The sequence below is a fragment of the Ovis canadensis genome, chromosome 24 (genome assembly GCF_042477335.2).
Source record: "Ovis canadensis isolate MfBH-ARS-UI-01 breed Bighorn chromosome 24, ARS-UI_OviCan_v2, whole genome shotgun sequence".
NCBI lineage: Eukaryota > Metazoa > Chordata > Mammalia > Artiodactyla > Bovidae > Ovis > Ovis canadensis.
In genome coordinates this window covers 15937200-15963898 of record NC_091268.1, presented here as the reverse complement: position 1 = coordinate 15963898, position 26699 = coordinate 15937200, and the positions used below count along the sequence as shown (strand labels likewise).

At 64.8% G+C, this 26699-nt stretch overlaps 4 protein-coding genes across 6 annotated transcripts; 3 read left to right on the top strand and 1 right to left on the bottom strand.

Annotated features, from left to right (window-relative positions):
* Positions 1-1402: 1402 nt before the first annotated feature.
* Positions 1403-3296, top strand: GNG13 (G protein subunit gamma 13). Its single transcript, XM_069571489.1, has 3 exons — positions 1403-1469; positions 2806-2937; positions 3118-3296. Exons 2-3 carry the CDS (start codon positions 2840-2842, stop codon positions 3221-3223), a joined length of 204 nt encoding a protein of 67 aa, XP_069427590.1. The 5' UTR covers positions 1403-1469; positions 2806-2839; the 3' UTR covers positions 3224-3296.
* On the bottom strand, positions 3271-11398 carry CHTF18 (chromosome transmission fidelity factor 18). 2 transcript variants are annotated; one of them, XM_069571485.1, is made up of 22 exons: positions 11241-11398; positions 10830-11024; positions 10599-10749; positions 10292-10460; positions 9839-9931; positions 9702-9754; positions 9428-9572; positions 8919-9128; positions 8318-8415; positions 7919-8042; positions 7682-7833; positions 7413-7506; positions 7077-7175; positions 6825-6955; positions 6432-6603; positions 5505-5729; positions 5274-5423; positions 5048-5178; positions 4334-4478; positions 4113-4235; positions 3734-3791; positions 3271-3660 (listed from the first exon to the last, which is right to left on the bottom strand). In XM_069571485.1, exons 1-22 carry the CDS (start codon positions 11329-11331, stop codon positions 3524-3526), a joined length of 2946 nt encoding a protein of 981 aa, XP_069427586.1. In that variant the 5' UTR covers positions 11332-11398; the 3' UTR covers positions 3271-3523. The 2 variants fall into 2 exon arrangements, with proteins under 2 accessions (XP_069427586.1, XP_069427587.1); XM_069571486.1 differs by having other exon boundaries at positions 10851-11024.
* A 98-nt stretch (positions 11399-11496) lies between these two features.
* RPUSD1 (RNA pseudouridine synthase domain containing 1) lies at positions 11497-14741 on the top strand. 2 transcript variants are annotated; one of them, XM_069571487.1, is made up of 6 exons: positions 11497-11750; positions 12261-12447; positions 12521-12644; positions 12776-12878; positions 13032-13133; positions 13566-14741. In XM_069571487.1, the coding sequence occupies exons 2-6, from the start codon at positions 12266-12268 to the stop codon at positions 13979-13981; spliced, it is 927 nt and encodes a 308-aa protein (XP_069427588.1). In that variant the 5' UTR covers positions 11497-11750; positions 12261-12265; the 3' UTR covers positions 13982-14741. The 2 variants fall into 2 exon arrangements, with proteins under 2 accessions (XP_069427588.1, XP_069427589.1); XM_069571488.1 differs by lacking the exon at positions 11497-11750 and having other exon boundaries at positions 12188-12447.
* A 5041-nt stretch (positions 14742-19782) lies between these two features.
* LOC138429731 (mesothelin-like protein) lies at positions 19783-26607 on the top strand. The gene is made up of 15 exons (XM_069571457.1): positions 19783-19822; positions 20052-20172; positions 21225-21345; positions 21894-21979; positions 22099-22225; positions 22298-22488; positions 22758-22848; positions 23061-23202; positions 23552-23739; positions 23815-23970; positions 24047-24174; positions 25021-25151; positions 25235-25329; positions 25528-25783; positions 26199-26607. Exons 1-15 carry the CDS (start codon positions 19783-19785, stop codon positions 26432-26434), a joined length of 2109 nt encoding a protein of 702 aa, XP_069427558.1. The 3' UTR covers positions 26435-26607.
* The last annotated feature ends 92 nt before the right edge of the window (positions 26608-26699 follow it).

Genomic DNA, 26699 nt, shown 5'->3' with positions numbered 1-26699 from the left:
GACTGCCGTGTAGAGTCACGGCCTTTGTCCCACGGGGTCACCAGGGTCAGCACAGGGACTGCTTCTGAACCCTGAGGGTCCACAGGGCAGCAGGTGTGGCCAGTGCTCACAGCCAGGAACCAGCATGCAGAGGGAATGCAGGACCCCACGCCCTGCACAGCTCCTGCCGTCCTGGTGAGGAGACGACACCCAGGCGTTTTCAAGTGCCATCACGAAGGCCCGTGCGCAGCGGTCGCGGTGGAGCATCCGAACCATGGAGGAGAGATCGCACGACGCAGGCCAGGTCACACCGAGGCTCCTCTCGGGGCCAGAACACAGTCCTGGGTTCCCCATTCTGCCTGCACCCTCCATGGGGAAGGCATGCCTGGGGGCAGGGACTGGCTGGCCTGGTTTCAGTCTAAATCTTGAGCCAGTTCTGGGGGCTGACTCAACACCGTACCTGAGCACCCACCCCTTGTGAGCAGGGCCCCAGCCACAGGAGAGCCCCAGGCACCCCGAGCAACAGGGTGCCTGCCCAGTCACAGGGCACCAGAGGAACAGGTGGGGGTGGGTGGGGGGAAATGAAGTAAAAACTGCTGGCCATCTGCCCTGAGGAGGATACTGGCACCCTCGGCTCTAAGCCCCCCCACCCCCCATAAATCCATAATAAGAAATAATCCCTAGTTTTCCTAACATGCCCCAGTTCCAGAAGCGCCTCCTGTTCCGTTGTCACGTTGGTGTGGGAGAGGGCCGGGCAGGCGCCGCTGACCTTGTTTTCTGCGATCACAGCAGGGAGAGCCCAGGGCCCGAGGCGGGCAGCGAGCACCCCAGGCCTGGCCCGCTCCCGAGTGGGAGCACCTGCCGAAGGCCTGGCACAGGCTGCCCTGGGAGCCATGGGGTCTGGCCTCCAAGGGGACTGGTTGGTGAACTGGACCCTGCCACCCACCACAGCTGCCCAGCGCTGGCCTGGGAATGCAGGGGAGGAAGCAACTCCACACAGGCCCAGGTGCCCTGGTCAGAGTAGGCTCACGCTCCTGGTGGGTCAGCCCTGGGCCTGTCAGTGGACACTGCGGAGGCTGGGGTGGGGGTGGGGGGCGGCATCCCAGCCTAGAGACTCCAGCCCATGAGCACCAGGGGCTGGGGTGCGATCTATTGGCTGATGGTCTTGGGTTCTGCACCATGTGGCAGCCTGTGAGCCCACCCAGCCCAGTGGGAGGACACCTCACCCAGGGCCAGAGCTGAGCCTACACTGCTCCCAGCTGCACCTCCCACCCCGCAAAGGCTGGCAGTGTGTGCCTGGTGAAGCCAGCTCCCCAGGGTCAGCCCAGCCCCCCAGGAGGGCGGGCAGAGAGTGGGGGCGTGCCCGGGCCTGGCCCAGGTGGCGGGGTGGGCGGGGCACCTGCCCAGGCTCTGCCCGGCTCGCTCGCCCATCACTCGTCCTCACCATCCCGTGGCCCTCGTCATCTCTGTCCTCGCAGTCGCCGTCCAAGGTAGGTCTGGTGAGCTTGCCCCTGTGCTGAGCAGACTCTGGGGCCTGCCCAGGTCGCACTGGGCTGACCTGGACGCCCCCAACCCCTGAGGTGCCCTTGCCTGTCCGTCTTCGGGCGTCCTCCTGTCCCAAGGGGCCGGCCAGACCGGGGGAGAGGAAGCCTCCATCCACCGGCTGGCTGCGAGGGGAACCGCGTCCTGCTGAGTGAGGGAGCGCTGTGCACCGAGGCCAGGGGTGCACGGCAGGCACGGGCTCGGGGGCTGCAGACCCAGCTGCCGCCCCGCTAGCTGGGGGTGGGGGACACCCCCACGTGACACTGAGAACCTGCGCCGCTGGGTGGGGTGCTGGAACTTGGGGTCTCTGGGAGGAAGCCCCTGCTCGCCCCCACTGGCTACCCCCCAGAGCCCCTCTACTTCCCCGGTCTCACGCCCTCCTAGTAAACCCTCCCAGGAGTCCTTTCCGCACCCTGAAGTAGGCAGTGTCACACTCCTGGCAGCCCCCTGCCCACACTTCCCAGGTCAAGGAAGCCAGCCCCCTGGTTCCCAGCTTCAGTGGTGGGGCGGGGGTTGGGGGACAGCAAGGGGCTCCCTGGGCCCCCAGGTGGGCTGGAGCAGGGGGAGGCAAGGAGCCGCCTTGGCTCCCTTCACTTGCTGGCGGGTCTGGAGTCTGAACCTGTGCTCTGCCGGGCAGCCCGGCACTCAGGCAAGTTGGAGGAGGTGCAAGGCAGCCAGCAGGAGGCTGCAGGGGCCCGAGTCCTGCACCAGCTGGGCAGCCAGTGACTTCAAGACCCCAGGCACGTGCCCCAGCCCACCTCCTGGGCAGAGATGCAAATAGCAGCCCCACCCTCCTGGCCCCTGGATTAACCTGCCCTGGGGTGGGCTTTGCCTGTGCAAAGCAGGGGGAGGGGTGTGTGCGCATGCCCCGCCCCTGACACAAAGGTCTTCTGCTACCTGGATGGGAAATAATGAGTCCTGCACTTGGTCGGTCAGGGACCTGACCTGTCCTGCTGGTGGCAGGACACTGCCCCTCCCCTCTCCAACCCAGAGGCCCAGCCTTGGTGAGGCTTCGATGGCAGGTAGGGGTGCAGAGCTAAGCATGGAAAGTTTTCTTGGCAGTTAATGAGCCCCATGGGAGGTGGGGGGCAGGAACATGGGGCCTGATTACTGTAGCCTCAGCCCCAGCCCTGTTCCCCGGTAGGTGGCAGAGGCCGTGGGGACTCCCCAGGCAGTGAGCGGGTGTCCCTTTCTGTGGGGGGTGCTCACCAGGGGGAGGGTGCATCAGGAGGGTGACTCCAGGCTGGCAGCCCCCAGCTCTGTGGCTTGCCCCATACTCCCCAGCCCCAGGCTGGCCACTTCCGAAGCCCCCGACGCCATGGAGGAGTGGGACGTGCCTCAGATGAAGAAGGAGGTCGAGAGCCTCAAGTACCAGTTGGCTTTCAAGAGGGAGATGTCGTCCAAGACCATCCCCGAGTGAGTCTCCAGGACACCCTTCGGAGCCGCGGCCACACCCCCCAGGCTGGCAAGATTTGTGTCTCATTTCCCTGCCCTGTGCTCATTTGTATGAGCCAAGACCACACCCCCACGCACTGCCGCCAGGCAGCACTCCGGGGGCCAGGAGCCCACGTGCTCACCCACCCTCCCCACCCACAGGCTCCTCAAGTGGATCGAGGAAGGGATTCCCAAGGACCCCTTCCTGAACCCCGACCTGATGAAGAACAACCCGTGGGTGGAGAAGGGCAAGTGCGCCATCCTGTGAGGCCCCGCAGCCCAGACTCATGCCTCCCTGTAAAGTGGACGCCTCTGTAAAGGTGTGAGTTTTATAAAGACTTTGCGAGAATGCTGGTGCTTTTGTACACTTTCTAGGAGAGAAAGCAACACTTAGGTAGCCAGTGTGTATCAGGGGATGTCTGGTGTAGTCCAGGGTGTCTGGCGTGACCCCAGAGTGTCCAACATGGACTAGGGTGTCCGCCGTATGCCCTGGGGACGTCCAGCATGGGGCGGGGTGTCCAACACAGCCCAGGGCGGCCGCTCAAGCCCCAGGGGCTCGCCACGCCCCCTAGAGCAGGTCCCTGATGTACAGGCTGCGCCGCACGGCATTGGACACGCCCTCCTTGAAGCGGAACCACACGTCGCTCCTGCCCACTGCAGTGCCCACGCGCCGCTCGGCCGTGTCAGTCTCAGGGGCCTCGTGCCCTGCGGGGGTCACACAGTCACTCTTCCACCTGACTCCAGCCAGCCCCTCCACCGCCCACCCCTCCACACACACCTGCACTCGGGGCTGCTGCTCTCTTGACAACCACGCGACCGAAGAAGTCCCTCTCGGGCTGAAGGAGACAGGCTGGTCAGGTTCACGGGGACTGAGCTCCAGCGGACTAGCCCTACCTGGGGAAAGGGCTCAGAGGCCATGGCCCCCTCCTGCTGAGCCTCTCGGCATGCACCCTCCACCACGCTCACACTCACCTCTTCCCTGCCAAGGTCAGGAGGTGCCAGCACCCTGCCCAGGTGGGAACCGGGCCCAGGCAGAGCCATCATGCTGAGCAGCAGGGAGCTGGACTCCGGGACTTAGAACCAGCCCACTGCAAAGTCGCCTGCCCAGGCCCCCCCAGCGCCGCCCCATGGCTTCCCACTGGTATGTCAGCCCCTACCTGTTCCTCCAGGGCGGCTCTCTTCAGGACACACTCCAGCCGCTGCTTGTGGTTGCACGGGGCAGGTGGCCGCAGCTCCTTCTCCCCCGAGCCCCCCGGGGGACCCCCGGGGCCCCCACCCACCTGCAGGTCACAGACAGCGGCAGTTGACTGGGTAGGGCCACGGCGGGACCCCGTCCTCTCCGAGGGCCCTGCTCTGCCCAGGGCCTGGAGAGGCTCACCTGGGGGCTGTCTCCGGCCCGAGCCGAGGCCTCCACCCGCCGCATCTTCTCCACTTCCACCTCGCGGGCAATGAGCTGCTTGGCTTGGTAGGTGAGGGGCTTGCGGGCAGGCAGCTCAGGAAAGCGGCAAACCTCCTCCACGTTCCTGCTCTTGGGGTGAGCGGGGCAGGGCAGGCCCCGGGACACCTGGTTAGCAGGGACAGGCCACGAGCTACTTACCACCTCTGGCCCCACCTGCCAGACGCAAGCGTGCAGGACGGGGTCCAGGCCTGGCCCTGCTGTGCCCCAGCTCCACAGCAGCAGGGGCATTCCCACCCTGAGCCGCAGTTTCCCCCACCACACGTGGGCAGGGGGAGGGCTGCCCAGGGAGGAACTGCCACCACAGAGCAGGGCCTGGGCTCAGGCTGGGCTGAGCGCATGGGAACGAGCGTCATTACCGCCCGAGGCCTGCATCCGGCCCCCACTAGTGCCGGCGCTCCACCCACGACCCTCTCAGGACAGAGGAACGGAGCCCTGGGGAGCTCGAGGGCCCTCGGGGGCAGCTCCTGTGGGCATCGAGGGACTCCGCGTACAGGGCAAGGAATGAGCTAGACCTGACCCCCTCAGCCTTCAACAAGAGGCCTGAGGCTCACACCATGCCTTCAGACTCTGGCCGAGCAATCGCTGTGGCACCTGGAGCCCAGCACCCCCAGCCCAGGTGCTGCGCAGACTCACGGCTCCAGCCTGTAGACGTACTGCCCGTCGGGTGTGCGGTCCTGGCGGTACGTGAGGCTGTATGCGAGCATGGTGCCTACCAGACTGGCCAGCTGCTGCTTCTCTCGGGCGCTGTACAGCTGTGTGCTCACCTGTGGACCAGCAGGGCACTGAGTGTGGCCAGGCCCCACCCCGCCCCAGGAGGCACACCCCTCCCAGGCCCGGCACTGCCAGGCCAGGCACTCACTGGGCGCAGCTTGGGCGCAAGGATGTCCAGGAGCAGACAGAGGGTGTCTAGGATGAGTGCCTGAGGCGCAGCCCGGCTGCGGGTGGCTGGCGTGATGCCTGACACCAGCGTCTGGATCAGGTTCTGTGTCTGGTTCATGCGATTCTGGGCCTGGGGTGGAGGGCAGACCAGGACCAAGTCACCCAGGACCCCGGGGCTAGACCCTGGCCCCGGGTAGGGCACAGGCCGTACCTCCTGCTGGCTACTGGGGAAGGTGATCCGTGGCACGTGGCTGGAAGCGAAGAGCAGGTGGAAGGCCGGGAGCAGGAAGGGCAGGTAGCGCATCAGCTGGAAGCTCTGGCCGTGGAGGGCGGCCCGGCCCAGCAGGTCGTCGAAGGCCAGCCAGTCGAGGGCAGTGCACACGGCGCCCAGGCTGGAGTCCCGCAGCCTCAGCCGCAGGAAATTGTCAAACAGGCCCTGCAGGCAGGTGGACGGGCCAGTCCCTGAGGCCCTCCAGCCTCATGGCGCCCACCCATACCACAAGCACCACCCTGGGGGAACCTTCCCCTCTGACCAGCCTGTAAGCCTCAGCGAGTGGCCACAGGGCCAGGAGGGGGCCAGAAAGGCCTAGCCTGCTGCCCCCACTCATCTGACCCAGTCACCCCCTAAAGGAGGGGGAAACTCTGTCCACCAGGGTCAAGGGCACAGAGCCCCTACGCACGTTCCACGTGGGAGTCCCTCCCCTCCGGCCACCACGCTGCCCTCCACACAGCGGTTTTCCAGATTTGCAAGGATCCCCAGCTGCTAATCCAAAGCTGCTTACCCAGGAAGGCAGCTTACACCAGGCTTCCCGGGGGTGGGGGTAGAGGGGCCTGCCACTTGCTTTCCACCCCACCTGCACATCCGGAATCCAGCCCCTCCTGCCACTGCCGGGCCCTTTAGCTACTTCCCCAAGGGCAGACACAGAGATCCCACCAGACAACCCCCGCCGGCCGTCCCCCTTCCTGCCTGACCCTGCTCCCTCCAGAGGCCTCCCAAGCACCGGGTCCACCAGTTTCTCCTTGGGCTCAGCACCACTGAAGCGTGCATGTCCGTCAGTTGCTGGCTGGGTCAAAAAATGTGGCCAGAACCGGGCCTCCTGCCCCCCGACCCCCACGAGCCTGGAGGCTGCACGGTTACCTGGACCATCTTCTCGTGCTCGCCTGCAGAGGCGGCCACGTGCAAGATGTGGTAGAAACGCTGCGCGGCTGTAGTTAGGGGCGCCTCGGCAGCAAGGGGCCCCGAGCCTGAGAGCCGGTCCCCGAGCAGGAGCATGTGAGTGGGCAGGGTTGAGTCCTGACCCACGCGGCGCCTGCAGGGGGAGCTGAGGCTGAAGTGGAGCCCCTGCCCCGTCACCCAGACCCAGCCCTACCCACCCTTGTCCTCCCAGCAGCACCGGCTTGTGCGTGTTTAGGGCACCCTAAGGTCCCACAGGAGGGCGAGGTGCCACGGCTCCGTCAGCAAAGGCAGAGCAGGCTGGCTTCCCAGGGCGACGGTACCGTGGACCTTCCAGGCCAAGGCTGGCCTGCCTACCTCTGGGCCCGGGGCAGCTGGAAGACCTCCTGCCACACAGAAAAGAGCCCCTTCCGCTGATCCTTCAGGCCAATGCGCGTGCTCTGAACGGCCTGAACGCTCAGTTCCCGCTGGCCCCGCCTGTGCAGGAACTGGACATGGGGTCAGGGGGGGTGAGGATGGCTGACCCCAGCTCCAGCAGGAAATGGACACAGGGGAGGCGTGGAGGGGGCGCTGGCCACCCCGTCCCCCGCCCCAGAGCCACCTGCCCACCTGCAGGGCGTTGATGCAGGCGCGGATGTCGTTGTCCGTTTTCTCGCAGAGGGCCGCCAGTGCACCGGGGTCAGCCCGCATGCCCTGCCGCAGGGAGATCTGCAGAGAGGTGGGAGGATGAGCGTGCCCTGCGCCCTGCCCTGCAGCCACCACCTCCCTAGAAACAGCTCCTATCCGACGGGGAGCAAAGGCTGAAGAGCCCTGCGGAAGGAGCTCGGTTGTGCCTTAGAACCACCCACAACCAGAGAACAAACTGGCCCAGGACCTCCACCCAATGTCCTGGGAGCAGCTGGGGGGCCACAGGCGGATGGCGGAGGCAGGACAACCGTCACAGACCTCCTGGAGCCGCTGCGTGAGCCTGGAGGGCAGCGTGGGCGGGAAATGTAGCAAGAGGGCCTGCTGCTTCAGCTGCCGGAGAGAGGGCGCGAACCTGCAGAAGCAGGGCATGCACAGTGAGCCGCCCCTGGCCAGGGCGCTGCCTGAGTCCCGCAGCGAAGGAAGCGGGAAGAGAGGGACAAGCCTGAGTGGAGACCCCGCCCACCCGGCAGAGACCCCGCCCACCCGACAGAAGACCCTCCCTAGCCGAGGCCCCGCCGTCCACTCACGGGTCGTTGCAGATGCAGATAATGGGTCTCATCAGGAGCCCCCCCTCTGCCCGGCGCCGCCGCCCCCCACCTGTGGGCACAGATGGGCCTCCTGGCCCTGCCTGCTGTGGGCCCTTGCGATCTAAGACACTCAGGAGAACGTTAATGGCGGCCTGGGGGGACATGGAGATGGCAGTGAGACACAGCCCCCCACTGCAGGATGACCAGCCCACCTGCTGGCCTACCCAGGAGGCCCACCGTGGGGGCCCCATCGATCTCGTCGATGACCAGGCAGTTGGGTCTCCCACCAGCACCCAGGACAGACTCCATCTGCGTGGCCGCCTCGATGCGCGTGCGGAAGGCTTCAGGGCTGCGGTCATCACTGGAACCAGGAGGCCCGGGAGCAGCTGTCAGTGTAGCCAGTGTCCCCAGACAGACGGTCCCTCAGGGCAGAGCCACCACACCTACCACTCAAAGATACTACACAAGGCCACCCCCTGACACCACGCCAAGTCCCAGGAGCCCCGAGATGTGTGGACCATGCCACCGCCATGCACCTGGGACACCAGGCCCCACCTCCAAACCAGGCATTCAGGGCTGTATCCCAGTCGACCAGACACGTTAGGACAGAGGGAGGCCCAGCCTTCCCCCACTCACCTCGCATTCATCTCTACCACGCAGTACCCAGCGTGCCGCGCAATCACGTGGGCCAGGGTGGTCTTGCCCAGCCCTGGCGGCCCACACAGCAGTGCCACCTGCAGCCAGGACAGAAGAAAATGTGCTGCAACCCACACCGCCTCACAGACTTTGGGAGTCCCTGGCCCAACTGCCAGAGACAAAATCCCATCCCACGAAGTGCGGTGCCAGGGGATGTTGCCCTGCCCTGCCTTTATCACCAAAGGAGAACAAGCCCCAGCCTGCTCGTGGTACAGAGTAAAGCCTCATCTCAGCTGAGTGATATTGAGATCTGACACAGACACAGCTATTACTGACATGGCTGACACCTGAAACCCACCCACGTTCCAGTGTAATCACTGTGGGAAGGTGCAGGGCCCTTCAAGTAGTGCTGACTTTGTCTAAGTCATTAGAAGAAAGGACTCGAGTCCTAGCTCAAATTGCTGACACCACACCAAGATACTGACATCACCATAGCCTCGGGGGCCGTAAATGTGCCTCACGGCCCCCAAAGGCTGCAAAGGCTCCAGCCACCCAGAATACAGCCATTAGACATGTGTGCAGAGCAGTCAGGTGCACTCACCTTCTGCCGGGGCCGCCCACTTGGGTCCAGCTCAGCCTCCAGCATCTCCTCGAGCACTTGTTCGTGGCTTTTCCACTTGCTGGAAGTTGTGGCCTCCTTGCCACCACGGGTCGGTTCTGCACTGGGCCTAGGCTTCCGGACAGGCTTCTCTCGGCCAAACACCACTAGGTCCCACAGCTTCAGCCACTTGAGGAGGCAGCGGTTAGTGAACTGGAAAAAGAGAGGCCTGGCCTGGGTGAGGGGGGGTCTCCTCATGCCTGCCCCTCATGTCACTCTACTCTTAAAAGCCCAGAGACACATGCAGGGACTCTGAGGCTGAGAGACCAGTGAAAGGCCCAAACTGGCTTCAGTTTCTCCATCTACCAACACAATCCAACAAAGCTAATCAAATCCTTCCCCTAAATCCTGACACCCCTGTGGGCTGGCAACACAGGGACCTACTAGGCCCTGAGTTCTTCTCTCTCAGCAACAAAGAAGCCAGTCACATCTGAGCAAGAACAAGGTCTCACGTCATCACTGAGCAGCTCCGTATAGCGCTGCGGTGCAAACTCATCCACCCAGAGGCAATGCTGGGAGGCATCTTGGCTGTCAGCTGGCTCCTCCTCAGGCGCCCCTGAGGGCTGGGTCTCCTCCTCCATCTCCTGTGACCTGAGACTGGAGAGCATCATGCCTTGAGCCACTGGGCCTTAACCCCATGCAGGGACTACCCCCCTGGAATGCACACTAGGGGTCAGCAGTCCAAGGACTAGCGAGGATCCTGGTGTGGAGAGCCCCCCGTGTCACCTGCACAGCGTGTCTGAGAGCCGCTGGGCTTCTTCTAGCAGTCGCTGCCGCCGCTGTGCAAATTAAATCAAAACAGCTCAGCCACCAGTCACCCAGGAGCCACTCCTTCCCCCCCAGCCAACCCCAGCAGCCCCCACCTCGCTGTCGACCTTCTCCTTCAGGGAGGCGAAGGGCATGCCCAGCAGGTCCAGCTGGCCACGGCCACGCCACCTGGTGTCACGGAAAGGGCTCTGTGAGGGAAAGCAGGCAGCAGTCACTCCCTTCTAGTTATGGGGTTGCCACAGCTCCCTCCCAACGGTGCTCAGGGATCCATGTGGCATTCCCCAGCATCCACAGCCACAAGGAGCCCCTTCTCGCCATGGACCCCAAGGGGTCACTGGGATGGCAGCAGATCTAAGGAGGAGGATGAAGGAAAAGGTGAAAAAAAAAAAAGAGAAGAAAGAGGGGAGAAAAGATGGAGCAGGAGGAGGAGAAAGAAGGTGGCCTTCCTGAATGCAAGACCAGAGGCAGGGTGGACCTCTAGAAGGGTGCACGGAGTCAGAGTGAGCATATGATGTCCATGGACCGGCTCGTGGCTGCAAGGCACCCACCTGCACCCCAGTGCCCACTGGGTCAGCCCGAAGCACCAGAAAGGCCCGGTCGCCACCCGTGGAGGTCACATTGACGTAGTCTTCCAAGACTGGGGGCCGCCGCAAAACAGGATTGCGGGTGGCTAGTGAGGCCTGAGCGAGACTCGCCTCAGCCCCGGAGTCTAAGGGCCTGGGAAGGAACCAGTATTGTTATGGGGATCCTCCAGGAAGAGCCATGGACCCAGCCCTGCCCCAGGCCCCAAGACCTTGTTAGAGGAATGGGATCCTTCCAAGGCCCCCGGAGACGCCTCTGCCCCAAGTTACACACCCCTCGCCCCACAGCTCATCAGGTATCTCAGGACTTGGTGGGGGAGTGATGTCCAGTGTCGGGGAGTCAGGTGGCGTCATCTCTTCCATCTCCTCCGACCTAAAGTTCAGTCTCCTGACAGCCTGCAGTCTGGACCGTTTGATGTGGGGAGCTGGGGAGACACATGGAAGGAATAGAGGGACTTCCCCAGCCTCGCACCCCACCCCTATACTCTAGGCCCGAAAAACGTACTAGGGGGCAGGGATCTGTCACCCTGGATGTCAGGAGCCAGATGCCTCTTCCTGACACTGCCCTTGCTGTTCCTTGGAGGTCCGCCTGGGGAGCAGTGAATGGCAGCATCCCCTCCAGCAATTGCCTCCTCGAACGTCAGGCGGGGCCGGCCCACAGTGGGCCGAGGGTCCCTGGAAGGCGACAGGGCGGCTGTCCCTGCGGAAGGAAGGCCCACAGCAGTCATCCAGGGCAGCTCGCCTGCACACACAGCCACAGCCCCCGCGGCCGGCGCCGCTGCAAGGCCGTGCTCTCTCCAAGGGGGTTGCGGCCTCTCCCCTGCGCGGCCCTCGGAGCAGTCCTCCTGGACTCCCCGGGAGGGCCAGGTTTCCTTCGAGCTACCTAGGACGAGGCCGCGGCGATACTCGCGCCTACCTTCCAGCTCGGCCAGCACCTCGAGCTCGGCCGCGAATTGGTTGTCGAAATCGTCCTCGACGCCGTACAGCTCCAGCTCGTAGTCCTCCATGGCTGCGGGCCGTACCGCCGGACCCGGCTCCGAACCTCCCGCGCCCCGCGCGCCGCTCCCGCCCCCAGCGAACCGGCGCCACCAATCAACGGCCGGCGTGCCCGGCGGCGCTCTCCATTGGCCAGGAGGAGGGGCGGGGAGTGGGCTGGGTTGCGTGCGCACGCTGGGCGGGGCCGAGCCCTGACGCCAGAGGGGGAGCCCCGGGACCCGGGCGCTCTCCATTGGTCAGTAGGACCGCCCGTTCGTGCCGTGGGCGGGACGTGGGCGGGGCTGAGACCGCAGGCCGGACCCGGCCAGGCGCACCTCTGTGGTCTGAATTATTGCTCCGGGACCACTGGGCCACGAGGCGCGGGACGCAAGTGCGGGAACCAGGGACAGGCCGCGGCATCGGAAGCCCGGACGGCGCAGCCCAGCTGCAGGTCGATCCCAGAGTGGGCAGGGGCGCGGGAAGGATTTGCAGCGGGAGTCCCCCAGGCACCCCTCTGTCGGTGTCCATGAGACGCGAGAGGCGAGAGTTCCGCGGAGGGGAGCCAGAGCAGGGGGAGTCTGCGTGGGCGAGAGAGGGCCCGGTCTCCTCCTCTGTACCCGCCCCCCTCAGGAAAAGGCCACTATCACGTGTCTGTGGCCCGCCTCGGGAAGAATCCGTGGGAGCGGGCTGGAGGGCAGGACTGCTTATCCCCCCAGGCCCGGGTCTGGGCAGGACCGGCCCACAGCCAGAACTCAGGGCACCACTAGCTTGCCTGCTCCTAGCCAGACCCCCCAACCAGTAGACGCCCTGCTCATCCCACTCAGAGGTTGGGAGTGCAGGCACACAGTCGGTCTACAAGCTTGCCTGACAGCGTCAGTGGCTTCAGACCGACGGGGAGCAGGGGTGTGATGCGGGCTGGGCAGCCCATAACCCCGCTCCACGCACTTGCCCCGCATTGCAGCCACCATGGAGCCAGGCAGCATGGAGAACCTGTGTGTCCTGTACCGGAGCCGTGACTTCCTGGTGGTGAACAAGCACTGGGACGTACGCATCGACAGCAAAGCCTGGCGGGAGACACTGACCCTCCAGAAGCAGCTGCGGCACCGATTCCCGGAGCTGGCCGACCCCGACACCTACTATGGGTTCAGGTACCCACAGTGGCCTCCACCGGGGGGAAGCAGCCCCCAAGCCAGCCACCACTGAGTCTCTGCCCCATTCTAGGTTCTGCCACCAACTGGACTTCTCCACCAGCGGAGCACTCTGTGTGGCTCTGAATAAGGCGGCCGCAGGCAGTGCATACAGGTGCTTCAAGGACCGGCGAGTCACCAAGGCTTATCTGGCTCTGGTAAGGTCGGGCTGGTCCTTGGGGCAGGAGCCTCTGACCCTCCGTCCAGTTTGGTAGGCTGTGGATGTCAGGTGGGCTTCCCGGCAGTGGCGGGTGACCCCATGAGCAGCATGTGACCCCCTGCCTGGCAGGTGCGGGGGCATGTCCAGGAGAGCCGGATGACCATCAGCTACGCCATTGGCAAGAACAGCACAGAAGGCCGAACCCACACCATGTGCATTGAAGGCACACAGGGTACGGAGGGCAGGGCGTGGAGGGGCCAGGGACACAGCCGTCCAGTGGGGACCCTGGATGAGCTGGGGCAACCAGGGCATGTGACTGGGCTGCAGTGGACTCAGCCCCAGAGCTGGCCCAGCCATCTCTCTGAGCTTGCCTCACTCCCCTCAGGTTGTGAGAACCCAAAACCAAGCCTCACAGAGCTGGTGGTCCTGGAACACGGGCTGTATGCAGGTGACCCAGTCTCCAAAGTGCTGCTGCAGCCCCTCACAGGTGTGTCCCGGATGTGTGCCCAGGGCCCCTGCTCCCTGCTGACGATGTCCTGCCTTGGCCTCTCCTGGCACAGGGTACCACAGTGTCCCCATCCTGCAGGGGAAGAACCTGCCCAGGAGCCCCCAGCATGCTGACCAGGCTCGTTCCTGCTCCCCATGCAACCTCAGAGTTTTCAGCCTCTTGCCCCACACAAGGTCTCTCTGGTCCGGGTTCTCAGCTGACTGGGCGCTGCTTTGGCCCTGCCTTCACCAGCAGTGTCCCAGAAATTGCTTCTGTTTTGAGCTCTGACTTTGTGGCACAAAGCACAGGGAGGTCTGACATCCCCAGGGGCTGCATGAAGCTCCAAGGACAGCACTTGAGCCTGATGTGAATGGGTTTGGGGTGGGCACGGGGTCGTGCTCCCACCTGACTGGCCCCCTCTCCTCCCCAAAGGCCGGACGCACCAGCTGCGCGTGCACTGCAGTGCCCGTGGCCACCCCATCGTGGGGGACCTGACCTACGGCCAGGCCTTGGGCCAGGAGGACCAGCCATTCCGTATGATGCTGCACGCCTTCTACCTGCGCATCCCCACAAGCGCCGAGTGCGTGGAGGCCTGCACGCCCGACCCCTTCGTGCCCTCCCTCGACGCCTGCTGGAGCCCTCATACCCTGCTGCAGCCACTGGACGAGCTCGTCCAGGTCCTGCGGGCCACCCCAGACCCTGACCCTTCAGAAGGAGGCCCCGGGCCCTGCAGCCCCTGCATGCCCCTACCTGGGCCAGGCCGGCCCCCCCCACCCCCCGAGACAGAGGTGCAGCGGGCCTCCTGCCTGCAATGGCTGTCGGAGTGGACGCTGGAGCCAGACAACTGAGAGCATCATGCTAGGAGGGGAACAGCAGGCTGGGACCCTGCAGGGCCGGGCTGCTGGTCAGAGCCCTGGACAGTCCGTGCCGCGGCCAGGCCTAGAGCTGGGCAGCTGTGATCACAGAGGACAGGACTCTTGGGCTGCAAGACCCACGCTGGCCTCCATCCCCACACTGCTCTCCAAATGGCCTCAACAGCGCCTCCCTGGTTCTAGAGCCTCAGCTCCAGGGACTGACTTGTAGACATGATTGGGGTCAACGTGCAAGAGGCAGAGCCAGGACCTGGGCCAGCCTCAGGTGGGCTCCTTCTGGCCCCCTCGCCCACCCCCCAGAGTACTCTGCTGCATACTGCTCTGCCTGGACCTCCGTGCCCGCAGGGTCCTCCGTCTGCAGACCTCGACACCCTGACCCCTGCCCCCTGCACCAGGCTGGTCCTACCTTGTGCCTTCGCTTTTGCCAGATTCTGGCCCCCCCACTCACATACTGAGCGTCTCGCGTGGAAGTGGGTGTGGGCCACACACGTGCCATCAGCCCCCCCAACCCCCACCACGTGTCATTCCTGCAGGCCTGCCCTGAGCATTGCCCCATGGGGTCTTCCAGGCCCCTAGTTGCAGCCGCTGCCTCCACCGCCTGCCTGACAGTCCCCAGGCAGGACCTCCGCCTGGAGCCAGGGGAGCCAGGCAGTCCGTCCATCCCAACAACACGGCCCAGCTGCAGGCCCAGCTGGGCTCTGAAGATGGAGAATAAATGCTCAGTGAGAACCTGCAAGTGGCTGTGAATGTGCCTGATGTGGGGGCTTCAGGGGGCCTGGTCCCCCACCCCCACCCCTGCACGGGGCAGACCTTTGCCCTAGGTCCGCAGCAGGAGCCTGGATGGACCCTGTGGTCCTGGCTGCTGACCTGCCCACCCCCCACATGCAGAGAACAGCCTGCAGCCCTGCTCTGGGGGCTGAGCACAGAAGCTGGGTCAGCCGCATCCCCGGAGAACCCCCAGGCCCCTAGCAAAAGCATCAGAGCATCTGCCAGGGCTCCCCACAGAGCTGCTGCCCAGACAGTGCCAACCTTGGGAATTCCAACATCTCAGAATGCCACAGGGTGGAGGACGGGGGCCGGGGGGGTCGTGTGCATGGGCCTCCAGGCAGTTAGCAGTCACACAACACATCACTGTGCCCACCCAGGCAAGGCCCCTCCTCTCCGCTGGCTAAAGCAGACAGGCCCTGTTGTGAGGCTCCTGGGTTCAACCCATGATCACAGCGAGAGCTCAGCCAGGGTGGAGCCAGAGGCAGCTGCCTGCCCAAAAGGTCTCTGAGACCCCGCCCCTGCTCCCTGTGCCTCCATCCCCTCATCCCTAACAGCACTGGGGGGGTCCACAGGGCAACAGCCCGCACAGACAGATGGTTACCGCGGCGGGCCAGCACCAGCCTCTGTCAACTTGGAGTGGGGCAGGGTAGCCTCCCTGCCCTGCACTCCCAGCCCCTCTGTCCTCACCAGAACGGCCCCTCCACCTCCCTCCCACTGCCTTCCTCCTCTGCCCTCCTCTCCCCGCCACCTGCCGCCCCCACCCTAACCCACCAACTTACCTGTTTCCTCCCCTCCTCGGCCCCCTGCGGAGCCTCAGGGGCCATGTCAGCCTGGCTCCCCTGAGCCCCTCACCCCCAGTGCAGGCTCCACCCGCAGCCCCTGATGGTAAGTGTCTGCATGGAGGGTGAAGGGTGGTCCCTGAAGGACTCGCCATGAGACCACCTAGTGCAGGCTTCCGGGCCCTCCCCAGGCCCCTTCGCGGCTGCACCCGTGACGCCTCCTGGGCACAGCTCAGCCATCATGCCTGCTGCCACCACAGGGGTCACTGCTGCCCTTGGCCCCTCACAACCTGTGCTGGGCCTGCAGTGGACTTTGGAAGTCCCTCAGACACAACTTGTTGCTTCCCAGCTGCTGGCACCTGCCAGAGGGTCTGGGCCCACGGGGGCTGCGGCTGCGGCAGGACCATCCTGACAGCTTCCCTTGCTGGTGGCCTCCCTGCCCAGCTCAGGCCGGGCACCCCAGAGCACCCTAAGGAGTGGCCAGGTCTCTGTCTTTGTGCCCCAGCAACTGGGCACCGTGGGGCAGGCAGGGCTCCGTTATGTCTCCCTGGAGCACAGGTCCTGAACTCACGAGGGCATTTCCCGCGCCAGGACAGAGAATCGTTTTTCTCCAGCGGGCCAGCGGCACCGCTGTCTGCCACCCTCGGGTCCCAGGAAGCTGCTGGTGAGGCCAGAGGGCCAAAGGCTACCCCACCCGCTCCCTTCTGGAGCCAGGAGTCTGCCCCCACCCCCACCACCTCACCACAGGGACGGGGGCACACAGCCACCGCCGCCACGTGCCAGGCTCCAGGACCTGCTTAGTGCTGAGGTGCCTGGGAGGTCAGCCAGGCTGGGGCCTGGGGCCAACCTTGACTGCTGGGCGGCAGGGTGGGACCTATTGGTGGGGAGGGCCTGGGGGAAAGCCAAGGGCACACAGGACCACCGCAGAGCACAAGCCTGCTCAGGGCCCAGGGGCTGAGCCTGCAGAGCAAGCGACAAGACAGATGGGAAGAGGGCTGGGCTGGACAGCTAGGCGGCCACAGAGGGCAGTGAAGCAAGGTAGGAGGGTGGTAGGGCCCACGGATACCAGCTGCCCTGGGGATGCCCCATAGCCTAGCTTCTCCCCCTCGCGAGCCCCCCCATCCCCTCTGAGAGCCCTCAGGGCCAGATCTCACCCTGCTCCCTATGGGTAGCCTGCCCCCCACCACTGGTGCCTGGGCTAAGGCCTCAGAGCCCAGACACGGGGTCCGCCCGCCCACCTGCCCCCCACAGCCTGCTGTGGGCAGCGCACAGTGGTCACGCTCCAGGGGGCACGATGCTGGCAGCTCAGGAGCCCACCCCGGCCGCAGGGCCCGATCCCGCTCCCGCTCACCTGACTGGCCAGGCGGGCCTCAGTCTCCCCGTCTGTAAAGTGGGCTGGCGGGAGCAGATCCCGTGAGCAGCATGTGGCAAAGCTGGGGACGGAGGGCCTCTCTACAGCTCAGCATTTGCTGTGTTGCTGTGGGCATCCGTCCACCCGGGGCCTGGGGTGCCCTGGAGGCTGAGCCCAAGTCGGGTAGCGAGCGTCTTCCTCCTGTACTCCCTGCCCTGTAGGGAGTGTCCTCCACCCGGCCTGGGCTCTTGGGTGGGTGGAGCCCCATCACCAAGTGACGACTGAGCGCTTGAGAACTGACTGGCCAGCCTCGGGGGGTCAGTGCTGGGGCCCAGAGTGAGACTGCCCACCTCCCATGGGGTCCACCCCCCGAACCCCACCACCTACAGACTCCAGGTGTCACTGTTGGGCCAGCTGGACAGGGACTCACCGGACAGCTTTCAGGAGGGAGGGACTGTCTCCACCGGCTCTGGGTGCCCTCCAGCTGTCGATGCTGTGGCTGACCTTCTAGGGGCCGGGGAGTGGCCCTCAGCTGGTCCCTCCAACCATCAGTCCCCCAGGGTCAGCGCCTCAGCTTGTATGTGGCTGGCTGGATGGGCACCTGCCCCTGGGTGAGCTGGCCCTGCCAGGCGGAGGCAGATGTGAAAGCTGGAGGCTGGGCACGAGGCACGTGTGACTGGCATGGTCCTCCCATCAAGGCCGCCTGCACACTCTCCTTGCCCCACAGCACACACACGTGTGCACACGCGTGGGAAGCTCTGCTCCAGTACCCAGAGAACAGAAACACACCACACATGTCGCTCAACCCAGGTGCCGCAGTAGGGCCACGTGTGCCTGAGATCCCTGCTGGGGACACTCACGCACCTCCTGCACATGTGTGCGTGTAGATGTGTGTGCTCCTGGGGGCACATAGACATGCAAGTGTGCTCACACATGGATGCCAGCACACGCGCCAAGTGCAGGCGCGCACATGTACAGATGCACGCGCGACCCTCAGGGCAAGATCATGGCTGAGCCAGGCCCCCCTGAGTGGGGAGGGATGTGTGCTGGACCTCCGCCAACTGTGAGCTAAGCCTCCTTCTCCCGTGGGGCTGGGGAGCAGGTGCCTGCTGTACCTGGGGCCCCCAGGGGCTGACAAGGCAGCGTCACCTGGTATAGCCCCACCCCCTCCTCTACACATCTGCCTGGAGGGCGTCGCTGCCAGAGTGGGTGGCCGGCAGGGCAGGGTGCTGAGCGGGTCATGGAGGTGAGCGGAGACACTGGCACTCCCACCTTGCACCACCCCCGCACTCCGAGGCTCAGTTGCAGGGGCTGACTCCAAGTGGGCTGGGACTCCGGGTCTGGAGTCCACAGCATCCCTGCGTCCAACGCCTGCCGTCTGGACACCGAGCAGCCTCCCTCCAGGACAGACGGCTTTCTTAGTGCTCAGGTGAGGGGCAGGGAGGGGTGAGAGCCACCACCCAACGGACACACAGGGGCCCAGCTGTGAGTCGGGCCTCCTTGCAGCCCCAGGCAGGTAGCTGAGCCCCTCTGAGCCTCCATCTTGCCCCCATGTGGGAGGTGATTACCTCCCCATCTTCGTGCAGAGCCCAGCGGCCCGCAGGTACCCCAAGCCAGCAGCCCGCGCATGCCCATGGCCCGGGGACGGGCAATGAGGACCAGGCTCCCTGCTGTTGCCCCCACTGCAGGCCTGTTTTGGCCTCCACCATGGCCAGGGCGCCCAGCAGGCTGCAGCATGGGTTGTGCCCATGGCCAGGTCACACTGGGCGTCCGAGATCTGGGAAGGGAAAGGGGCTCCCTGGGCGCCCGGTGTGGGGTGAAGCTGGGTGGCACCAGGGGAGGTCGGGGCCACCAGGCCTCTCCCAGCTGCTGCAGGCACTCACTGGATCCTGGAGGTCCACCACCCACCCCACCCCCCAAAGCTGTCGAGAAATTTGTTCATGGGAGACACGGCAGCCGAGCCCACGGGTCCCCTGAGCCTGACCTGCAATAAGAAAGGCCCTAGAATCTGGCCTGGCTCCCCCACAGCCCCACTGCTCCCTTTTGTTTCAGAGATTCACTGTTTGTGGGTTGTGCCTGAGACACAGCTGCAGCCCAAGATTCGAGGTCCCCGGCCCCGTGTGACCCTGGGTGGTGACCTCCCCTCTGCAACCCCTTCCCCCGGCCTCACCACCTTCCATCTCCTGTCCAGCTTGACCTGGACCCACTGCCTGTGACCCCGCTGCCTTCCTGCCAGAACAACCAGTGGACACCACACAGCCATGGGCCCCAGAGCAGGTCAGACGACTCTCCCTCCCCTTCTTGGGGGGCAGCGCCCTTGGCTGGCTCCCAGGGGTGGCAGAACCACACTCCCCCCTCCTGAGCCTCTACCTGGGGTCCTGCCCTGGGCCCACCACTGGGGGTCAGGGGAGCAAAGGGGGCGGCACAGATAGGGCACTGGGCCGTGGGGCCAAGGCAGGGACAAGGGGGCCACGGCCGGGAAAGACTGACCAATTGAGGAGCAGGAGGAGGTGACCCCTGTCCCCTGCTTCGGGGTCTCGGGGCTCAGAGTATGAGGGCAGAACTGTAGGGGTGCAGGGAGAAGGTGCGCTCCTGTGGACACCGCTGGGCCTGTGTGCAGGCCATCACAGGGGTGCGCGTGTGCTTCCTGACAGTCACATGCCACCAGCCACACGTGCATACACTCTGTCACGCACACGTGTACACATCGTCGCATACACACCACCACACACGTGTATGCACACCGCCACACGCGAGCATAGACACTCTCACAACTGTGTACACATCATCACACGCACATACACACCATCACACGTGTGTACACTGCCTCACCAGCAGACACACAGATATACTGTGTGGGCACGAAGGCCACCACCGACATGTACACCCCACCACACGTGTGGCTACACCACCACACAGGTACGAGGTGCACACGCGCACGGCACCAGATGGTGGACACACTGCCACACATGCCTGCCTGGTCAGAGGTGGCCAGCAGGCTCGGGGCCAGGCCGGCGCATAGGTGCCCAGCTCCCCAGGTGGCGCTCCCCAGCATCAGGGGCAGTCACAAGCCCACCCGGGGTGCAGGGCCCTAGCGGACCCACACGGGATGCTCCCACACACATGTGCGTGGCCTGTTCTGTTCCAGATGCCCTGGTGAGCATGGGCCTCGCCCTCCTGGTGTCACTCACTGCCCACTGCTCTCACCCCCAGGCCGAGGGCGCCTCCCAGGGAGGCCTGGATGCCAGCAGGGCCGACCTGTGGGCCAGGTGAGTGCAGGCCCCACGTCCACAATCAGGTTTCCTGCAGCAGACTCCCTGGGTGGGAGTGAGAAGGAGGGACCACCTCCAGGGTCTGCTCAGGACGTGCGGGCATGGCCGAGCAGGGCTCTGACACAGAGGCCTGGCCCCGGTGGCCCAGGTCACTCGCTGGAGATGGCTCTGGGCCTCTGGGGTCCTGCAGCGGAGTCGCACCCACACGGCTGGGACAGGCTCCCCTCCTCGGCCTGGAGACAGTCACTTCCTGTCCTGAGGCCTCTCAGTTTCCTTCTCTCCACCCTGAACCTGGTTGCCCTCTCAGACCCCAAACTGAGACCCATCTAGGGGGTCTCTTGGTGGGGGCTGGAAGTCACTGGTCTGCCCCCATCAATGGACCAATCAACTGAACCACCAGGCAGGGCTGCAGGCTCAGCTGGACCACTCGAGCCCTGGCTGTGGTCTTGTGAGACCTGACCCTCGCTGGTGCATGGGTCTTCTTAGAGTCACACCACGAGGACGGCCTGGCTGTGGGCACCCACCAGTTGCCCTCTCAACCCTCAGCCATCTTGGGGCCTCGGAGCCCTAAGCCCCAGAACTGGGCTCCTGGTACCGGGCCTCAGACCCAGAGTCAGGACAGGGGTCACTTTTCTTTTAATGTTTTTTTTTTTTTTTAATTTATTTGGCTGTGCTGGGTTTTATTTGCAACATGCAGACTATTCAGTCTTCACTGCACACACGGGATCTTTTGTTGTGGCATACAAGCCCTTAGTTGCAGCATACGGAACCTGGCTCCACCAGGAACTGAACCCAGGCCCCCTGTGCTGGGAGTGTGGCGTCTTAGCCACCAGACCACCAGAGAAGTCTCTGGACAGGGCTCCTTCTAAGCCCTGTTCATAGCTTGGAGCCTTGGCACCACAAGGGTGCCCTTGGCAGTGTGGGGGGCGTCCACACCTCTTGCATCTCTCACCCTCACCCCAAGTTGAGAGTATGACCTCCATCCCGAAGGCTGCAGTCTAGGGCCCTGACTCCCTCTGCCCCTCACCATCAGCCTCCTTTCTGCCCAGTGCCAGCGCCTCCCTCCTGCAAGGTTTCTGGTGCCAGCCAGCCGGCCAGCTGTCCCACGACCAACTTGCAGCTCTCATCAGGAGGATGGCAACGCAACACGTCCTCCTCAGAGCCTGGCAGGTCAGCGGCGGCCACTGCCAAGACTGCTTGGGGGTCAAGGGCAGGGGTGGACTCCCTGGAGAAGGGCCCCAGGGACAGGCAGGAAGGGAGGCGCCCCCTAGCAGGGGGCCCGGGCAGCACAAGGCCAGGATTGTGGCATCAGGACGCAGGGTAGTTCTAGAGTGCGATGGCCACTGTACCGACAGTCTTATTATAAAATTGATACAAAATCAGTAATGCATTTGACATGACCTGAGGGGAACGGGACAAGATGTCCAGGCGGGGTGGATTGGGTAAGTGGACCCTTAGTGAGCCACCATGGTAGGGCCCGACACCGGATGGGACGGGGTCTGGGCTGGTGTTCCCTGTCCTGTTCTCACCTGGAGGTGGATGCAGGAAGAGGCAGACAGGAAGTCAAGCGACAGAGAGCTGCCAGGCAGGAGAAGGGGTCGGTGGACACAGGACAGGGCTGAGAGTTGAGCGGGGGCTCCAGGGAGGTCCCAGTCAGAGCGGAGGGCCCAGGAGAGCCCATGCCACGCAGCGAGTGACACGCCGCCCGCCCTGCCCAGCTCAGCTGCCTGGCCAACCTGGCCGCCCAACAAGGCCTCCAGGGCGACTTCGAGCTCCACCCCCCCGACCTGCTGCTCTTCTATAAGTGAGTGCCCTTCCCCACCCAGCACCCAGCCATGTGGGCTGAGCAGGCTCCCGGGGGCACCTCCATCACTCAGAGGCACCCCCGTCGGCTCTACCCACGGCCCCCCAACCTTTCCGCAGCCTGACACAGGTGAAGGAAGCGGACTGCCGGGCCTTCATCCGCCGTGCCGCCCAGGGAGACACAGAGCTGCTGGCCAATCTGCCCGACCAGAGGGCCGCCCTGCGGCACAGGGCCCTGGCCTGCCTGGTAGGCGCTGTGGGCCGGCCGGCCGGGTGATGGGCTGTGGGACCAGGCTCGTGCTGACCTGCTATCCTGCAGGGAGGGCCCCGGCCAAGGCTCAGCGCCTCCGACCTGCTGCTCCTCGGGGTCCTGGTGTGTGACATGGACGCCTCCAGCATCGTGGCTGCAGACCCCCACGTGCTGCAGAATCTGCAGCACTGTCCCCAGCTCACAGCTGCCCAGCAGGCTGCCCTCAACAGGCTGCTGGCCAGCGGCAGGACCGTCCTCGGGTAGGTGGGGGCCCCTCCCTTCTGCCTAGGCCTCCCCTCCTGCAGATGAGAGAAGAGGCAGCCTGGGGGTTGATGTTCACAGCCCCACTGACCTCCAAGTCCAACCCAGCTCACGCCCCACAATTACCCTGCAGTCCATGGGGTACCTAGGGGCCTGGGGTGGAAGTGTCCACTGGGCGGGCCCTGGGAACAGCACTTGGGGAGGGCAAGTGGCCTGAGGGGTCCCAGCGCTGCTCAGGACCCGACTCGGAGCCCCCTTTGCACACCAGGCCCCCCGGCTCCTGGAACCTGGAGGGGCTGCGGGCTCTGGGACACCTGGCCTCATACATCAGCCCTGGGCTGTGGATGCAGCTGCGGGAGGTAGGGCAATGCCCCAGGCGGGGTGATGCGGGGGAAAGGGGATCCAGCCAACGTTCCACCAGCCTGTCTAGACCTGAGGGCTGGCCTCTAGCCACTCTGATACCCAAGTGGTGTCCCCAGTCCTTCCCCGTCATGGAGTTTCTGTCTGAGGGGAAGGAAAAGGGAACAAGTGGCCCTCCCCAGGGTGTGGACTCTCCAGGCCCGCCCGCCAGGCCGTGGGCCTGGACTTCTTCCGCAGCATAGTGGCCGCGTGCCGGGCAGGGCAGCTCAGGCAGCATGATGCCAGGCGCTTTGTTACCAGCTTCCTCGAGGCCAAGTCCAAGGCAGTGTCCTCACCATCCAAGCGGGATACAGGTCAGTGTGGCCACCATGGCCTAAGGATGCTGCGTCCCCCTCTGCTCCGGTTTCTCATCCTGCAGTGGGGGCCCCAGTGGCATGGCACCCTCTCCCTGGACCTCCTGAGCTTGACCAGAGCCTCCGTCCTGGCGGGGGGCAGTGGTCAGAGCCTGGTGGGGCTGGTTTGGGCATTGAGATCAAGGTCAGGGTTGACTCAGCCTGGTCTTAGCCAAGTTTTTGGCTAGGAGTCAAGCTTGGAAAGAGTCAAGGTTAGGAGTGAAGTGGGGCCCAAAGTCAGCAGTGGTGGTCAGCTCAGGCAGAGGCTGACCAGCAAGGTCCTAAACACCCACACCCCACCGTACCACAGGGAGACCCTGCGTCCGTGGCAACATCACTGCAGCCACCCTGCACGACGACCTCTTCCTGATGCGCTATGACTGCGGGCAGCTCGAGTCCTGCCTGGGCAGCCGTGTGCTCAGGGCCAACCTGGACCCCCTGCTGCAGCACCCACTGCCCGCCGAGTGCCAGCAAGTCGTCAAAGCTAAGCTAGCTAGGGTGTGTCAGGGCCTGGTGGTGGGAGGGGGTGGGGGGCGTGGTGTGGCCTGACCACCACCTGCCGCCCTCCTGCAGGTCTACCCAGGCGGAGTCCCTGAGGAGCAGCTGCGGCTCATCCCCTCCCTGGTCTACCTCTACTCCCTCTCGGAGATCGGGCAGTGGCGCGTCACGTCCAAGGACACGGTCGTGACCCTGCTGGCCCCAGATGGGGCCCTGGAGAACCAGACCGAGGTGAGGGAGGGTAGGCGTGTGGTGGGTGGGAGACGCTCGCTGACCCTGGCCTTGCTGACCCCAACCTTGCCTGCAGGCCATCCTGCAGAAGTTCCTGGACCACAACGGCACCGTCACGGGCGCGCTGCTCGTGGCCATTGGGGGCTCTCGTCTCTGCTGGATGAGCCCCCGGCAGATCCAGGCCATCCGGCCCTCAGAGTTCCGGTGAGCCCCTCCTCAGAGTTCCGGTGAGCCCCACCTCAGAGTTCCAGTGAGCCCCCGTCAGAGTTCCCGCCCCTGCCCCCACCTCAGAGGCAGCTGCACTCCTCAGCCAAGGCAGGCCCAAGTGGGGGCCCAGGCCAGGCCTTCCGAGGTCACCAGTTTCCCATGGCCGCAGTGACAAAGGTTTACAAGCAGAGTGACTGAAAGCAACAGAATCGTGTCCTCTCGTAGTCTGGAGACTGGAAATCTGAGATCCAGTCGTCAGAAGGGCCGTGCTCCCTCTGAGACCTGAAGGGGAGGCTCCTTCCTCCTCTCCCAGCTTCGGGGGCCCTATCACCCGTCTCTGCCTCCCTGTGCATGCATTCCCTTCTTCGGACACCAGTCATTAATTTAGGGCCCACCCTAAGTCTGTGTGCCGACTCACTGGAAAAAATCCTGATCCTGGGAAAGGTTGAGGGCAGAAGAGGACGACAGAGGATGAGATGGTTAGATGGCATCACCGACTTGATGGACATGAGTCTGAGCAAACTCTGGGAGATGGTGAAGGACTGGGGAGCCTGGCGTGCTGCAGTCCATGGGGTCGCCAAGAGCCCAACACGACGCAGAGACTGAAGAACTAAGTCAGGGTGACAGCATCTTAATCTGATTATGTGTACAACCAGGAAAGACCCTATCTCCAAATCAGAGACCAAAACCTCACACTGTGAGGTTCTTGGTGCCCCTGCGTCCACATTGCGGATCCCAGGACCGAGGGCAAGGGGAAAACCGCGGTTCGGGGTGACAGGGCGGGGCCGGTGTCCCCAGGTGGAGGGCCCGTGGCCTGCCCACGAGCCGCGCCCCCTCCCTCAGGCTGGCCGGGGCCCTGGACATCTCCTCCTGCCCTCAGACCCGCAAGAACGTGCTCTTTGACAAGGCCCGCGAGGCATTCGCCAGCGCCAGCACCACGGACACCTACTACCGCTTCATGCGCCCCTATCTCGGTGAGACCCGGGCGGGCGTGGGGCCCGCCTCCCGGAAGCCCCGCCCCTCGAGGCACCGCCCCTCATCGCTGCCCCGCCCCTAGGCGGCGCCCCGGTGGAGGAGCTGCGGCACCTGGCCCAGGCTAACGTCTCCATGGACATCGACACCTTCACCAACCTGAACCCCCGAGTGCTGCAGGTGGGTGGGGGCTACCCGTCAGAGGGAGTTGGGGAGCCTTAGGTCACGGTCTGCAGGCCCCAACACCCCGAGGTCTGAGGTGTGCAGTGTGGGCCCCAGGTCACTTCTCCAAGGCGTTTCGCAGGGTCTTGCCACCCCCGCCTCGGCCAAGCGCTGACCCAGCCCCTTCCCTCCTCCGCCCTTCGCTGCCCCCCGCAGAGCCTGAGCGTGGGCAACGTGACGACGCTGCTGGGTCCGAACGTGGGGGACCTGCAGAAGGCTCGGAGCCACCCCATCATCAGCTCCTGGCTCCGCAGCCTCAATCGGTCAGCCCTGAGCGAGCTGGGCCTGGACACGGACCCCACCGGCCCCACCAGCTCTGCCCACTCGACCACTGGGACGCCCAGCACCAGCCTCTGGACGCGCCATCAAGCCCCTACCTCAGAAGGGCCTGGGAGCGCCGCCCCCAGCTCGGGTACCCTGCACCCACCCTCCCCCTGGAGTGGGCCATTCCCCCTCTGCTTTGTGTGCCCGCCCCCACAACCCGACACCCGCTACTGGTTTCTCTTTCACCCAGTCTCATTCCCTGCTGGCGATGCTTCCCATCTGCCTCCTTGGGTGACACGTGGGTGACACTGACTTAGCCCTGCATTGCCTGCTGAGTTAGTGAAGACAGTCACCTCCCCAAACCTGCTGAGCAGCAGGAAGTGGAGGATGGGGAAGCTCTGAGGTCCCCATTGGGGCCCAGAAGAGCGGCCCTACCTCGGGGTCCTCACTGCTCTTCCCCACCCTCAGGGACAGTGGGAGGCGTGGGCCCTGAGCCTGGGACGCAGGGCAGCCTGGGAGCTCCCAGCTGGACTGAAGGTGCTCCCTCCGTGTCCTACCTGCAGGCAGCCCACCAGCCCACCTGGGGTACCTGCCACTGGCTATGGCCCTGCCCGCAGGCCTCCTGTGGCTGCTGTATGGGGGCACCCCAAGGCCCAGCTGGCACCACCCACAAGGCATGGTGGAGGACCGCACTGCCCCAGCTCCACATGCAGGAGAACGGGGGTTGGCACGTGGAGCTGGACACCTGCCTAGACCAAGATGCAGGCCCCGGGCGACCTGGCCACATCCCCCATCCTAGGGTCCTGCAGGGCCAGTCCCTGCCTACGCCCAGCTCCCAGGACCTGGAGCCAGAGCGAGGGCCTGGGCCCGGGGTCACTGCCCCAGCCAGTGAGGGAGATGCTGCCACGTGCTCAGGCTTCTTCCGTGGACTGACTGGGCCAACTGACTTGAATAAAGGACAAGGTGATCTTCCTGCCTGTGTCCCTTTGATCTGGGCCTGAGGAGGGACAGAGCCCCTCTCAGCTGGGATCAGGACTCCAACTGGCCATCTCCCGGGGCAGTTG